Here is a 17,418-nt window from a genome sequence, read left to right as displayed (position 1 = left end):
AGTGAGAGCGCTGAGGAGAGCGTACAGTGAGAGCGTACAGTGAGAGCGCTGAGGAGAGCGTACAGTGAGAGCGCTGAGGAGAGCGTACAGTGAGAGCGTACAGTGAGAGCGTACAGTGAGAGCGTACAGTGAGAGCGTACAGTGAGAGCGTACAGTGAGAGCGTACAGTGAGAGCGTACAGTGAGAGCGCTGAGGAGAGCGTACAGTGAGAGCGTACAGTGTGAGCGCTGAGGAGAGCGTACAGTGTGAGCGCTGAGGAGAGCGTACAGTGAGAGCGTACAGTGAGAGCGTACAGTGAGAGCGTACAGTGAGAGCGCTGAGGAGAGCGTACAGTGAGAGCGCTGAGGAGAGCGTACAGTGAGAGCGTACAGTGAGAGCGTACAGTGAGAGCGTACAGTGAGAGCGTACAGTGAGAGCGTACAGTGAGAGCGCTGAGGAGAGCGTACAGTGAGAGCGTACAGTGAGCGTACAGTGTGAGCGCTGAGGAGAGCGTACAGTGAGAGCGTACAGTGCGAGCGCTGAGGAGAGCGTACAGTGAGAGCGCTGAGGAGAGCGTACAGTGAGAGCGTACAGTGAGAGCGCTGAGGAGAGCGTACAGTGAGAGCGTACAGTGAGAGCGTACAGTGAGAGCGTACAGTGAGAGCGTACAGTGAGAGCGTACAGTGAGAGCGTACAGTGAGAGCGCTGAGGAGAGCGTACAGTGAGAGCGCTGAGGAGAGCGTACAGTGAGAGCGTACAGTGAGAGCGTACAGTGTGAGTGCTGAGGAGAGCGTACAGTGAGAGCGCTGAGGAGAGCGTACAGTGAGAGCGTACAGTGAGAGCGCTGAGGAGAGCGTACAGTGAGAGCGTACAGTGCGAGCGCTGAGGAGAGCGTACAGTGCGAGCGCTGAGGAGAGCGTACAGTGAGAGCGCTGAGGAGAGCGTACAGTGAGAGCGCTGAGGAGAGCGTACAGTGAGAGCGTACAGTGTGAGCGTACAGTGAGAGCGCTGAGGAGAGCGTACAGTGAGAGCGTACAGTGCGAGCGCTGAGGAGAGCGTACAGTGAGAGCGCTGAGGAGAGCGTACAGTGAGAGCGCTGAGGAGAGCGTACAGTGAGCGCTGAGGAGAGCGTACAGTGAGAGCGCTGAGGAGAGCGTACAGTGAGAGCGTACAGTGCGAGCGCTGAGGAGAGCGTACAGTGAGAGCGTACAGTGCGAGCGCTGAGGAGAGCGTACAGTGCGAGCGCTGAGGAGAGCGTACAGTGAGAGCGCTGAGGAGAGCGTACAGTGAGAGCGTACAGTGAGAGCGCTGAGGAGAGCGTACAGTGAGAGCGTACAGTGCGAGCGCTGAGGAGAGCGTACAGTGAGAGCGTACAGTGAGAGCGCTGAGGAGAGCGTACAGTGAGAGCGTACAGTGAGAGCGTACAGTGAGAGCGCTGAGGAGAGCGTACAGTGTGAGCGTACAGTGAGAGCGTACAGTGAGAGCGTACAGTGAGAGCGTACAGTGAGAGCGCTGAGGAGAGCGTACAGTGAGAGCGCTGAGGAGAGCGTACAGTGAGAGCGTACAGTGAGAGCGCTGAGGAGAGCGTACAGTGAGAGCGTACAGTGAGAGCGCTGAGGAGAGCGTACAGTGAGAGCGTACAGTGAGAGCGCTGAGGAGAGCGTACAGTGAGAGCGTACAGTGAGAGCGCTGAGGAGAGCGTACAGTGAGAGCGTACAGTGAGAGCGTACAGTGAGAGCGCTGAGGAGAGCGTACAGTGAGAGCGCTGAGGAGAGCGTACAGTGTGAAAGTACAGTGAGAGCGCTGAGGAGAGCGTACAGTGAGAGCGTACAGTGAGAGCGCTGAGGAGAGCGTACAGTGAGAGCGTACAGTGAGAGCGCTGAGGAGAGCGTACAGTGAGAGCGTACAGTGAGAGCGCTGAGGAGAGCGTACAGTGAGAGCGTACAGTGAGAGCGCTGAGGAGAGCGTACAGTGAGAGCGTACAGTGAGAGCGCTGAGGAGAGCGTACAGTGAGAGCGTACAGTGAGAGCGCTGAGGAGAGCGTACAGTGTGAGCGTACAGTGAGAGCGTACAGTGAGAGCGCTGAGGAGAGCGTACAGTGAGAGCGTACAGTGAGAGCGTACAGTGAGAGCGCTGAGGAGAGCGTACAGTGAGAGCGTACAGTGAGAGCGCTGAGGAGAGCGTACAGTGTGAGCGTACAGTGAGAGCGCTGAGGAGAGCGTACAGTGAGAGCGCTGAGGAGAGCGTACAGTGTGAGCGTACAGTGAGAGCGTACAGTGAGAGCGCTGAGGAGAGCATACAGTGTGAGCGTACAGTGAGAGCGCTGAGGAGAGCGTACAGTGTGAGCGTACAGTGAGAGCGCTGAGGTGAGTGGTCATGGACATACTCACACTTAATCGGGGCTTCGAAGGACTTGGCCACGGTCACCATCACGTTGGTGCCAAACACCTGAAAGTAAACGGAGGACAGAGTTCTGAGACCGTCACGTACTGTACGGATCATGAGCGCGCTAAACCAGGACCATCTTACCCAGAACACATCGTAGACGAACAGTCCTCCCAGCAGGATACAGCCAGTGCTGACGTTATTGAGGTGGAGCAGCTCCACCCCGTTCAGGGCAAACGCCAGGCCAAACAGGTTATTGGCCACCCAGTGCTGTCAGGACACACACACACACACACACACACGTCACACACACAGAGCCTCGTGCACTCGCTGCAAAACTCAGAAATACATTTGAGCTTAATCACGTACGTGACGTCCAAACATGAACTCAAACCAGAGTAATAAAAAATATATATATATATATAAGAAAAACAGCTATTTTACATTGTAATAATATTTCACCACATTACTGTTTTGTGAGCAGAAGAGACTTTAAAAACATTTAAAAAATAAATTTCACCGTTCCCAGAAACTGGATGATCCAGCCATGTCTTCCCACACACTCGATTACACAGAACTAGTGCAGGAACTTTCATTATAGTCGTTTTAAACTTTAACATTTATTTCAAGTTGAGCCTTTGAGTGGCACATCGACTCTCCTACACCTCAGTGTGTGATCCGCAGTGTTTCAGATCCCGCTGAAAGTGCTGATGACTGTAGACAGAGTGAGAAACACATCTGTGTGCAGCTGTCGTCCAGGTGTGACGTGTGTGTGTGTGTGTGTGTGTGTGTCACTGAGCGCTGAACTTCCTCTTACACCAGCAGAACGGCTCACCTCAACATTAACTAGAGGTGTGCAGTATTTGCATATTTCAATATTTTCACTCTGATTGGTTAACTAAAAAGCCTAAAAGACGAATACTTTTACTGCTTTTAATAGAGTAACTCCCACAGTGAGAGCAAGCGGTGCGAGCGTGATAACGCCACATCACTCAGTGTACGCGGAGACTCTCGAGGAGAGCTTTTGTAGAGTGAGGGACAGATCTTAAAACAACAATTACGATATTACCGTAGAAGTTATATATCGCCTGCTCACACATGTGTGTGTCACTCCGCCATCTAAAAATCAATGTTTGACACTTTCATCAGGATCCTAAACACTGATTCACACACACAGAGTTACTGGCTCCATTCATCAGTAGTGTAGTATTACAGTATCAGTATTGTGTTTGTAAAGATCACAGTGATCAACACCGCTGGTTCCCGGAGGTGTACCTCCTCTGATGGTTGGGTGATTTTGAAAGCACATTTCCAGCTGTGTGCATGACATGCACTCTTTTACAGGTACAATATGTAAGAATTTTATATAAAAAAATCCCAAAACCACTTGCACAGAGTTATATATTTCTTTCAATTGTGTACTTCCATTATCCTAAATGTTTCCAAGAAATTCACAATTTTAAATAGTGCCCGTCCCTGTCCCACTGTCCGCCGGTCAATGACATAATATCCGCGTTATCCCTGTTTCCCACTCGTACTGCCGTAGTAACCATGGCGACAGACGTGGACAACAGCGTTACGTCTATCGGCACGCTCACGCTGTTGCTGTTTCGTTCAGACATTATGGGCCATGGCAAGCAGACGCTGGGACAAAAGGAGAACTGAAACGAGGATCTATATCGGCGTGGCGTTTGAGAGCCGAGACACAGTTTCTCTATGAAACACACACTAGTGTCCTGTACCTTCTTGAGGACGTACCACACCCCGACCACAGCGCTCACACACAGGCAGATCAGGTCCTTGGTGTCGAACTCATAGTTGAGGATCTCTGAGGAGAAAACAGGCTTCAGACGATCTGCAGAGCTTCAGCATCACACACACACACACACACACACACACACACTCACCCTCTCGGCTGTCTCCTGAGCCCTGTGTGAACAGCAGCTGGTACTGCTTGTTTGGCACGTTTGCTGGGAAAACTCTGCACATAAAGGGACTGGGACAGCAACACCAACACAGTCAACCTCCTGAACCACCTCATATTATCACAGCATTACAGGTGTGTGTGTGTGTGTGTGTGTGTGTCATACCTCATCGTGTGAGACAGCGCTAATATTCCCAGCACAAAGAAATACATGGAGAGCAGCAGGTTAATGTACTCTTGTGAGAAAATCTGCCAGGACAAAGTAAAACAATCCTTCAAACACAGACATCGGTACGAGTAACTGGGAAAAATCTGGTTAATGGGGGAAAAAAGGGTTTTACACAGTCAGATACACACACACACACACAGTTGCACACAGTCAGACACACACACAATCAGTCAGTCAGTCAGACAGACAGACACACACACACAGTCGCACACAGTCAGAGACACACACAATCAGTCAGTCAGATACACACACACACACAGTTGCACACAGTCAGACACACACACAATCAGTCAGTCAGTCAGACAGACACACACACACACACAGTCGCACAGTCAGACACACACAGTCAGACACACACAGTCAGACACACACAGTCAGACACACACAGTCAGACACACACACAGTCAGACACACACACACAGACACACACACACACACAGTCGCACAGTCAGACACACACAGTCAGACACACACAGTCAGACACACACACAGTCAGACACACACACACAGACACACACACACAGACACACACACACAGACACACACACACAGACACACACACAGACACACACACACAGACACACACACACAGACACACACACACAGACACACACACACACACAGACACACACACACAGACACACACACACAGACACACACACACAGACACACACACACAGACACACACACACAGACACACACACACAGACACACACACACACACAGTCAGACACACACAGTCAGACACACACACACACAGTCAGACACACACACACAGTCAGACACACACACACAGTCAGACACACACACACACACACACACACACACACACACAGTCAGACACACACACACAGTCAGACACACACACACACAGTCAGACACACACACACAGTCAGACACACACACACACAGTCAGACACACACACAGTCAGACACACACACACAGTCAGACACACACACACAGTCAGACACACACACACAGTCAGACACACACAGTCAGACACACACAGTCAGTCAGACACACACACACAGTCAGACACACACACACAGTCAGACACACACACACAGTCAGACACACACACACACAGTCAGACACACACACACACACACAGTCAGACACACACACACACACAGTCAGACACACACACACACACACACACACAGTCAGACACACACACACACGTCACCTTGAAGAACAGGTAGAGGCCGAAGAGAGTGCAGCTGGCGATGATGGGGAAGCGAGCGGCGTCTCTGCTCGTGATGGTCTCAGGCATATCTGAAGCATTCTAACACACACACACACACACACACACACACAGAGATCCTGTCAGGGTCAAAACATATACACACCGTCTACTTTGTGCAATAAACCTTCAGCATATTATTTCATTTACTAAGACTACATCCACACCGTCAGTCCACACATGTCTCCGCTCTAAATGATTGGGCTGTCTGAGATGCGACTGAACCGGACAGTTCTCTCTGCTCGCGGTGGATCACACGACTCACACTCGTGTGCTGATGTCATTTAAGTGCTGTTGCTTTTAAATGAAAATAAATATGACGAAGACACCAAAAGTACTTGTTATAATTCCATTCCAAAGACGTTTTAATCATCATTTTTACTTTAATACAGACGTTTTTATATTTATTTTTAGAAATATGACAATCCCAGAACCCATAAAGAGATCACACTCACAGAGAGTTTGGGAATATTCACACATTAATCATCACATCAGCCATTTTTTCAACACGTCACACTCGGATGGTCTATGATGATGATGATGATGATGATGATGATGATGATGATGTCGGGCCGAAATCCAATCGATCATTCCTCGACCTCAAGCATGGCTTATTTGGCACATCCCAGTAGTAGCCTAATATTAGCCACTTTACATCTCCGCTCACTCACACGCTAACCTAGATAACTGTGTGCTATTATTAGGCGCATGTCTAATTTATATTTTAAAGGCCCATTATTATGGTTCAGTTTTTCTCTGTAATGTAGAACAATGTTACATATAATATTCTTTCTCAGCCCTGAAACAAACCATTTTCCAATGCCACTCCCCCCGTGGCCTATACTGTACATTTAAGTCATTAAATTAATATTGTGCTAGTAGACTAGGGAAATCTAGTCCGGGGTCACCCTAACACACACACACACACACACACACACACACACACACACACACACACACACACACACACACACACACACACACACACACACACACACACACACACACACAGAGTGTCTATCCCAGCACACAGCATGGCTTTGGATGTATGGTAAGTTCTGTCGCTAATATATATCATTAAAGCAATTTTTTTTAGATTCAGTGTTAAAAAAGTTATTCTTATCAGGGTCTTGCAATAAAACCTAAACGCAGTCAAACACTACTGCAACTTGCTTTTCAGTTTTCAGTTAATGAATGAACAGAACATTGTAGCTCCTCCCATCGAATAAATGGCAATAAGCTTTGTTAATTCTGATATGATACAAAGTCTCAGCTTTGTAATTCTGTTAGTTTTATAATGAAATTCACTCAAATGTGTTTGTGTCTGATGTATGGAGACAGATCACGAAGCGGCACTGATCATCTGTACTGTAGTAACAGCATGAAATAAACTAATGAAATGTTGAAAGATACAGTACAAATGACTGAAATCTGTATCATGTAATCGCTCAGTGTTTCAACCATGGAAAGACGTCAATAAAACAGCTTGTAAACAACATCACAAAGTTATATTTACCTCAGAAAAGCCGTTCAGTGACCATGAACTCAAAAGTCAGCTAGAAAAATAAACTCTAGAAAGGAGCATTTTGCTAAATGAATACGCACTATTACATTTTCATAATATTTAATCCATCATGTTTCTGACAGCCACCGTTTAAATGTTTATATTAAACAAAACAAACAGTAGAAACAGAATAAACAGAATAATGCCATTAAAAATGTATTATAACCTTATTAGTATAAAAACGTATGAGAACCAATGAGCTTCATTCTTGTGTTACGCATCACGTTTGAGCTTCTGCAAGAACCAATGAGGTTCATTCCCGTGTTACGCAGCACGTTTGAGCTTCACAAGAACCAATGAGGTTCATTCTCGTGTTACGCAGCACGTTTGAGCTTCTGCAAGAACCAATGAGGTTCATTCCCGTGTTACGCATCACGTTTGAGCTTCACAAGAACCAATGAGGTTCATTCCCGTGTTACGCATCACGTTTGAGCTTCACAAGAACCAATGAGGTTCATTCACGTGTTACGCAGCACGTCTGAGCTTCACAAGAACCAATGAGGTTCATTCTTGTGTTACGCAGCACGTCTGAGCTTCACAAGAACCAATGAGGTTCATTCACGTGTTACGCAGCACGTCTGAGCTTCACAAGAACCAATGAGGTTCATTCACGTGTTAGGCAGCACGTCTGAGCTTCACAAGAACCAATGAGGTTCATTCACGTGTTACGCAGCACGTCTGAGCTTCACAAGAACCAATGAGGTTCATTCACGTGTTACGCAGCACGTCTGAGCTTCACAAGAACCAATGAGGTTCATTCACGTGTTACGCAGCACGTCTGAGCTTCACAAGAACCAATGAGGTTCATTCTTGTGTTACGCAGCACGTTTGAGCTTCACAAGAACCAATGAGGTTCATTCACGTGTTACGCAGCACGTCTGAGCTTCACAAGAACCAATGAGGTTCATTCACGTGTTACGCAGCACGTTTGAGCTTCTGCAAGAACCAATGAGGTTCATTCACGTGTTACGCAGCACGTCTGAGCTTCACAAGAACCAATGAGGTTCATTCTCGTGTTACGCAGCACGTTTGAGCTTCAAAAGAACCAATGAGGTTCATTCTCGTGTTACGCAGCACGTTTGAGCTTCACAAGAACCAATGAGGTTCATTCTCGTATTACGCAGCACGTTTGAGCTTCAGCAAGAACCAATGAGGTTCATTCCCGTGTTACACAGCACGTCTGAGCTTCACAAGAACCAATGAGGTTCATTCCCGTGTTACGCAGCACGTCTGAGCTTCACATGAACCAATGAGGTTCATTATTGTGTTACGCAGCACGTCTGAGCTTCACAAGAACCAATGAGGTTCATTCACGTGTTACGCAGCACGTTTGAGCTTCAGCAAGAACCAATGAGGTTCATTCCCGTGTTACGCAGCACGTCTGAGCTTCACAAGAACCAATGAGGTTCATTCACGTGTTACGCAGCACGTCTGAGCTTCACATGAACCAATGAGGTTCATTCACGTGTTACGCAGCACGTCTGAGCTTCACAAGAACCAATGAGGTTCATTCACGTGTTACGCAGCACGTCTGAGCTTCACAAGAACCAATGAGGTTCATTCACGTGTTACGCAGCACGTCTGAGCTTCACAAGAACCAATGAGGTTCATTCACGTGTTACGCAGCACGTCTGAGCTTCACAAGAACCAATGAGGTTCATTCTCGTGTTACGCAGCACGTCTGAGCTTCACAAGAACCAATGAGGTTCATTCATGTGTTACGCAGCACGTTTGAGCTTCTGCAAGAACCAATGAGGTTAATTCCCGTGTTACGCAGCACGTCTGAGCTTCACAAGAACCAATGAGGTTCATTCTCGTGTTACGCAGCACGTTTGAGCTTCTGCAAGAACCAATGAGGTTCATTCACGTGTTACGCAGCACGTCTGAGCTTCACAAGAACCAATGAGGTTCATTCTCGTGTTACGCAGCACATTTGAGCTTCAAAAGAACCAATGAGGTTCATTCTCGTGTTAGGCAGCACGTTTGAGCTTCACATGAACCAATGAGGTTCATTCTCGTGTTACGCAGCACGTTTGAGCTTCAGCAAGAACCAATGAGGTTCATTCTCGTGTTACGCAGCACGTTTGAGCTTCACAAGAACCAATGAGGTTCATTATCGTGTTACGCAGCACGTTTGAGCTTCACAAGAACCAATGAGGTTCATTGTCGTGTTACGCAGCACGTTTGAGCTTCACAAGAACCAATGAGGTTCATTCTCGTGTTACGCAGCACGTTTGAGCTTCAAAAGAACCAATGAGGTTCATTCTCGTGTTACGCAGCACGTTTGAGCTTCACAAGAACCAATGAGGTTCATTCTCGTATTACGCAGCACGTTTGAGCTTCAGCAAGAACCAATGAGGTTCATTCTCGTATTACGCAGCACGTTTGAGCTTCAGCAAGAACCAATGAGGTTCATTCTCGTGTTAAGCAGCACGTTTGAGCTTCACAAGAACCAATGAGGTTCATTCACGTGTTACGCAGCACGTTTGAGCTTCAGCAAGAACCAATGAGGTTCATTCACGTGTTACGCAGCACGTCTGAGCTTCACAAGAACCAATGAGGTTCATTCACGTGTTACGCAGCACGTCTGAGCTTCACAAGAACCAATGAGGTTCATTCACGTGTTACGCAGCACGTCTGAGCTTCACAAGAACCAATGAGGTTCATTCACGTGTTACGCAGCACGTCTGAGCTTCACAAGAACCAATGAGGTTCATTCACGTGTTACGCAGCACGTCTGAGCTTCACAAGAACCAATGAGGTTCATTCACGTGTTACGCAGCTCGTCTGAGCTTCACAAGAACCAATGAGGTTCATTCACGTGTTACGCAGCACGTCTGAGCTTCACAAGAACCAATGAGGTTCATTCACGTGTAACGCAGCACGTTTGAGCTTCAGCGAGAACCAATGAGGTTCATTGTGTTACGCAGCACATTTGAGCTTCACAAGAACCAATGAGGTTCATTGTCGTGTTACGCAGCACGTTTGAGCGTCAGCAAGAACCAATGAGGTTCATTCACGTGTTACGCAGCACGTCTGAGCTTCAGCAAGAACCAATAAGGTTCATTCTCGTGTTACGCATCACGTTTGAGCTTCTGCGAGAACCAATGAGGTTCATTATTGTGTTACGCAGCACATCTGAGCTTCACAAGAACCAATGAGGTTCATTCTCGTGTTACGCAGCACGTTTGAGCTTCAGCAAAAACCAATGAGGTTCATTCTCATGTTACGCAGCACGTTTGAGCTTCCGCAAGAACCAATGAGGTTCATTCTCGTGTTACGCAGCACGTTTGAGCTTCTGCAAGAACCAATGAGCTAAGAACCATAGCTGTCAATGGAGAGTACAGAACTGGTTTGAAGATGAACGAAAGTCTAAAGTGTTTGGAACAACATGAGGGTGGGTAATTAATGGCAGAATTTTCATTTTTGGGTAAACTAACCCCAAGTAGAGATGCACCGATCGATCAGCCTGAGACAGGAATCATACTATTTTACGCATGATTGGACCGGACTGGTAACCGGCTGGTCAGTCTCACGTCTTACCGATTCCGCACAGGACCATTTTGTTGCCAGCGGCACAGGCGATAACGTCAGCTGCACGTTCTCGCTCTCTTCTCTCCGACAGTGAAGTGACACACACCCGCTTTGATACCAAACATATATTGCAAATAATGTATTGCGCATAATTGTACTAATTCCCACAGGTTTCGCACTCACACCAAAAGCGAGCGCACCTCTGATCTATATAAGTGGAGCACACAAGCCGCCTCCAACAGCTTGTGATTTGCAAGTACCAAAATTAGTGGCTTACTGCACTTAAACGGTCAATGTAGGGCTGTCACTAACGATTATTTTGGTAATCGGTCCATTATTTTGATGATTAATCAGATCTTTTTTTTTTTGTGGTAAAAAAAAAAATAGACCTAAGGCGAACTACAGCCTTTAAAATGACTTAAAATACATATAACAACAATGAGGTAATTATAATTGGTTCAAACAAAGTATCAAAGTATACATAATGTAATATACATAAGACTAACACTCAACCTCTGTCCATTATGTATTATAACAAATGCCTGAAGAGGGCGCCAACGGCCTTGATCAAATCCGTGTTTTTGGCCAAACGACATTTCATTAAAATGTCTACTTAATATCAGGCAATTAGAAATGCTACAACCACTGTAATTTCTTCAACAAGAACAAGTGGACATCAAAACATGCAAACTCAGAGCGAGGGTTTAAAATTGTATTTTGAAATTGCGATGAACATTTAGCATATTTAGGAAGCTGTATTGATGTATTCTCCTGTGTTGATGTAGGTTTATGAATGATTTACCTTACAAATCTGTTGAAATGGCACACAATGCATTCCCAGATGAACGTTATAAGAAGTCCAAACTCACAGCATGCAGAGATGGAGTTTGAGACGCACTCCACATGTAAATGACAACAGTGCAACACGAAACGCCATGAAACAAAAAACGTGTCAGACTTTATATGCTTCATCAAATGCATGTTATTGTAAAAAAGGCACACATAACCTGCACGCATGCAATTCATTTAAGAGCATATATAGGCTATTAAACTCACAGTGCATATATTTGTTTAATGTAATTGCAGTCTTTGTGAATTCACCATTTATATGGTTTAATATGAACAATTGTCATACAGTATTATATATGTTTGGTATCATTTGAAATGTCTCAGTGCGACTGGTACAAAGGTCTCATTCCCACAGAAGTAAACCAAAAAGCTAATAAGGTGTGGAGAGTTTAGAGATATCTTGTTAACTGCTGTGGGTGTGCCCCCATGTAAATCAACTTCTGTCCCCAGTAAGTCTGGGACGGTGATTAATGCAAATTCCCACTGTGAACTCATGTTTACGTTTGAAGAGTTTTCTGCCTTGGTCTGAGTATTTAAGGAGATGCTGAAGAGGCTCGGGGCGATTTGTAGCTCAGATCAGCCTGTGATGCTGAGAGTGGCTGAGACTCTGTTTCTGATGTCAGGTTCACGTCTTTTCTCTTTATTCCAGAGCATTTGATGTTTTGTATTTATTATCTTTGAACTGATTATGTAATTGGCATGATACATTTACCTGACATAATAAATTGTTACATTCATACAATTGTTTTATTCCGGCTGACTCTGAAATTGTTTTCCCAAGTAGATTAAATGGATTTGTATGTTCCCGCACGTTTTTGCGTCAGACTAGTGACGACTAATATTTGGCATTAAAGTGTAAGTGTTTTGCAAAGACAAGAAGTGAATTTCCGTTTAGGGCAGCAAAAGTGCTGCTTGACCAATCAAAATCTGGGTGTGTCTTACCTCTGTTTTAATTTACGACCGATCTCAGGTATATAGACAATTACCTCTGTTTGGTGACCAAAACTGATGAGCTTGTGAACGTGAGACCCGCGTTAAAAACAGAAGACGCGACATAGCTTCCTAATCTGGAACGGGTAAAATATACTTAAAGAGTTAAAAAGAATATATCAAACATTTGCTCACTTTTAAAGGGGTGGTTTACTGCTTTTTTTCTTTGCATGATTGTGTTTATGGGGTGCAATATAACATGTCTTCGGGGATTTTTTTTTTTTTTTTTGTCTTATTTTTCATAAATTTCACCTTTATTGTAAGCTGCTTTCTCCTCTGTCATTTGAACGACCGGTTGACTTCCTGATTCTATGAAACCACTCCCTCAGAAACAGGCAATGGGCTCAGATTGGTTAGTTGGGCCGGTGTGTTGTAATTGGCTAAACTGTGTAGTGCATGTTGTCCGGAAACTTCACGCCCATTACCTTTACGGGCGAAAGTTGCATGTGCTCCGGTCAAATGTAAATAATGGTGTCAATACTGCCGTATCAGTTTGATCAGAATCAGACCCAGAAAGCGGCAATGAAGAGAATCAAGCAACCTCAGCAAACACGGCTCTTACAAAACGTTTCTGAATGGTACATTTTTTATTATTATTATTCTATTCTATTCTATTCTATTCTAATCTACTATTATTATTTCGATACGCTGTTACTTGAAAATGCTACTGCTGCTTGTTAGCTTTTGAGATACGGTTTTCTCCTGATTAAACATTTAATATAACTGAATAAATGACTGAGTAATACCGTTTTTTAAAGTTATTGTTTTAACTTCAGCAGCTGAAGTTGGCTGTTGCGATTACATATATTTTTTTGAACTTTATACACGTTTGTCTTATACACACAAAATAGCATCGAACTAACTGGCTATAAACAAACAGCGTTGGCATTGGTTTACGTTCTTGATCAAATCGAAAAATTACGTCATAAAATATACATGGAAAATACATTTACAAAATTAGTACATAATTACAAATTCAGGTCCAAAATGTTTGTAAGCGTTTGTACGTGTAAGTGGCTACTAAAGCCAGCGCTGGCATTTGTTTACGTCCTTGATAAAACTAAAACATTAACTTACGTCTGAAATTATACATGCAAACAATATTAAGTCTTACTTACAGGTTGTGGCCCAACAACTGCTGCCTCTGGTTTTAAAGTTGGAACTGCTTCATGTTTTAGTAACAGTTTCTTGTTGAATCCGGCATTGAATTCGTGGAGATTCTGGAAGCTGTCTTCCGTAAAATGCGCAGCACAGAGAGCTATTACGATTGAAATTTTCAGGAACATAATCAAACATAAATTTGAGCCATTGTTGATGAACTACAGCGTCCGTATGAAGCCAGAAGACATGGCAGCTGGGTGAAAATAACACACTTTCGACGGCATGGCTACAGCTCTCCACTATAACTCTTCCTCTTCGACAAAGCCGCAGAAATATGGCCATGCCCCCTTTTTTGCATGGGTTAGTTACGTATAAAACCCGGGAAGTATCTCGTTGTAGTCCCATTCCAGTCGTTTTTGTAGGCATTAAACTTCCTGATTTTTAAAAGACGATATCTCTGCTTACGTTGAACTTTCAGCGCAGCAACTTTGCAGATACTGTTCATGCACCAACAGCAACATTACACACCATTTAAAATGAAAAAAGTGAAATCACAATCAACCACCCCTTTAATGATGCTCAGATATCATTAAAACCTCTTTCATTTATGGAGTCAGATGAAATAACGAGGTAATACATATGAGAAAATGTATTTCATTTAATCTTGTTGTGTTGCGTAAAAGGAAAGACAGTAACGGAGACTGCCATTTGGACCGATAAACGGGCTTACAGTATATTAGATCAGTATATTGGATAAACTTTTAAAGTGACAACAGTCTAATATTCCTGCTGCTGTCTTGTCATGTTAATCAAAGAACAGAAGAGAAAATCACTATCTGCTCTTGACTGAATAACTTTTGTAACTAATTTTAAGCATTAATCTGTAAGCATTAATCTGTATTTAATTTTTCCAATGAAGGCTATCCAGTGTTATTTTACATTTGATTACTTAATTTCTGTAGTATTTCTTACCCGAATATACTGTATTAGTGCCCACCTGAAAAAGTTAAAGCCATGTTTATTTCATATCTCTCTATATTCTATTGCATTTATTTGTGCTCTTGTTTATTTGTTCTTATTATATATTTGTCTTTTTACCTTTTTATGAAAAAGAAAATTGAATTGAAGAAAAGTAGATTTTTGTTTGTATTATCAATAAAACATTTTTTGAAAGAAAATAGAAATCTGCACTTGAATAGTTATCGGCAGATCACATTTACAAAAAAAAATCGGAAATCGGAATCGGTGCATCTCTAACTTAAGATGTGAGAGCTGCAGCAGAAAGTGGAGTCAGTTCTTATAGTTTGAATATGGCTTCAGAAGAATCACAATAATCATACAGGTTTGGATGAAACGACATAATTACACTGGTAAGTAAATAACACAGTTTCCAGTAAGCACGCATAAGGCATCAGTGGATGCGATTATGAATGTGAAACACATCATGTACTGGGTGACATATGGCACTATAACAGGCCTGTAAATCATCAGCATCATCTAACAGCAGCACCTCTGACTCTCCAAACGACTCGAACGCACTAAACTCATGTCTACATCAGTTCATGGTGATAGTGTACAGATTTAAACATTCATGTGGCTTTTCCACTGTCTGTCTCCAGACATCATCTGACAGGGATAGGGTCTCAGTAACGTTACCTTGCCTTTGGAGCAGCCCACGGAGCGCAGGGCCCCGAAGAAGATGGGCAGCAGGGCCATGAGCAGCAGACTCCCGTACGCCAGAGCGGTGCCCTCGGCGCTGGACACGAACCGGCCCGCGGTCCCGTTCACCGCGTCAGAGCCGTTACTGGACCCGTCCGGCCCCGGCACGCTCTGCTCCACATCAGCCATGATCTGCGCCTTCAGAGACCCTAGATATCAGTCTGCGCTTAGAGTCAACTACTGAGTGTGTGTGTCTCACAGCTGAGAGTGTGTGTCTCACAACTGAGTGTGTTTCTCATTGATATCCGCTCGACTCGCTTAAGGCCACGTTTCCTAACTCAGCCCGGTGAAGTGTCTGCGTTCTTCTCCGTTCACTCACTCACTCACACACACACACACACACACACACACACACACTGACACCCGATGGAGCGGAGGAAGAAGTGCTGCTGCGGTGTCACTGCGTCTCATTTCCCGGTTCCTTTCCTCTAGTCTCAGTGCGCTTCTCTAACGTGAGTCTGTTGCCTTGTCCAAACACACACACTTGCGGTCTTTGCACTTGACCACTTGTCTACTTGCATGACGTATTTCTCCCAAGTGTTCAAGTAGGTGTAAAGACTGCAAGTGTGTGTAGAACTTTTGATGACTCAATGGGACACACACTTATAGTCTTGCAAAAAATGCAAGTGTTTACAGAGCTTTTATTATATTTTCATACTTTGCATTTTAAAATAAACTTCTACAGGTCTGTACAGTAGTCGCTATGAAACAGAAGACACACATTTAAAATGGTGGTGCTTGTAATTAAGTGATAGAAACAGTTGCAAATGTTGTTCAAAATAAGCCTACACACACCACACTCATCTCTGAACCAATCAAATGTGCAACACTTTACGTTTTTACTACCAAATTATATATGTATCTAATTAATTGAAATTACAGTGGAATGTTTTCCTCGACATCTCGCGTTTTGGGACACATGAGTTCCCGGACATGATGCATGATGGGATACACTTAGCCTCGATTACCGATGGGTTTAGTGTGCATTAAGAGCACTGCGCTCTTAAGTGGCCAAGACCACAATGTGTGTATTTGGACAAGGCATGTGTGTTTTTATGAGGCTTCAAGGCTTGAGTCAGGGCACTATTGGTTTCCTATAACCCGTTTACTATTTTTCTTCTTCTTCTTCTTCCTCTTCCTCTTCCTCTTCCTCTTCCTCTTCCGGCATTTTGAATTTTTTGAGAAACTCCTCCTCGGCCATTGGTCGGATCTTCACCCATTTTTGCACACAGCAGCTTTAGGAACTTTGCTAGAAAAAAAGTAGAATTTGAACAACTAAAAATCCTTATTAATGCCTTAAAGGCACAATATGTAACTTTTTTGCTTTAAAAATAGCAAAAATCACTATATCTATGTTATATATATTTTTTAGTTGTGTACTTACATTATCCTAACTGTTTCCAACAACTTTCAAACCAGGAGAAATTTGTAATTTAATTCGAGAAACGTCCCGTTTCTTTATTTCCGTTTTGTCGCCGTCAATGGCGTCACATCCGCGTTGTCCCTGGATTCCGCTCGTATTGTCATAGCAACCAGAGCTATGAACCAGAGCCCTCTGATAGTAACCAAAGCGACTGACGCGGACAACTTTGTAGTTCGCAATGTCTATTTGCACGCTGTTGTTGTTTCGTTCAAACATTATGGACCATGGCAAGCAGACTTTGGATACAAAAGGAGAACTAAAACGAGAATCAATATCAGCGCGGTGTTTTCGAGATGCCTAGAGCTCCCATAGACAGTATATAAACGAGAGCTCCACGTCCGAGACTTCGACCGCTCCTACATGTAACGTTACTTTATTAAACAGGTGAGCACATTTACATAAAACTAATCAAGGTTATATAGTTCAACAATGATAAAATGTTAGAATATGATCTGTATGTTATTCTAATGTTGATCT

The 17,418-nt window shown here is 44.3% G+C and overlaps 1 protein-coding gene and 1 long non-coding RNA gene across 2 annotated transcripts in view; one reads left to right on the top strand and one right to left on the bottom strand.

Moving 5' to 3' along the window:
• Positions 1 to 15,841, bottom strand: part of hm13 (histocompatibility (minor) 13) — a 26,057-nt gene extending 10,216 nt beyond the window's left edge. The window contains exons 1-7 of the mRNA XM_082146041.1: positions 15,456 to 15,841; positions 5,705 to 5,803; positions 4,455 to 4,537; positions 4,272 to 4,360; positions 4,107 to 4,192; positions 2,509 to 2,634; positions 2,370 to 2,427 (exon numbers count right to left, since the gene is read on the bottom strand). Of these exons, the coding sequence (XP_082002167.1) occupies positions 2,370 to 2,427; positions 2,509 to 2,634; positions 4,107 to 4,192; positions 4,272 to 4,360; positions 4,455 to 4,537; positions 5,705 to 5,803; positions 15,456 to 15,647 (733 nt within the window). The 5' untranslated portion in view covers positions 15,648 to 15,841. The remainder of the gene's footprint in view (positions 1 to 2,369; positions 2,428 to 2,508; positions 2,635 to 4,106; positions 4,193 to 4,271; positions 4,361 to 4,454; positions 4,538 to 5,704; positions 5,804 to 15,455) is intronic.
• Positions 10,245 to 11,351, top strand: LOC309481236. Its single transcript, XR_014199962.1, has 2 exons — positions 10,245 to 10,316; positions 10,570 to 11,351. It is a non-coding gene; the product is annotated as an uncharacterized lncRNA (long non-coding RNA).
• Positions 15,842 to 17,418: the final 1,577 nt, after the last annotated feature.

The sequence above is a fragment of the Leuciscus leuciscus genome, assembly GCF_965113295.1.
Source record: "Leuciscus leuciscus genome assembly, chromosome: 18".
Taxonomy (NCBI): Eukaryota; Metazoa; Chordata; class Actinopteri; order Cypriniformes; family Leuciscidae; genus Leuciscus; species Leuciscus leuciscus.
Note: the sequence above shows the minus strand (reverse complement) of the source record. Positions and strands in the feature narration are given on the sequence as shown.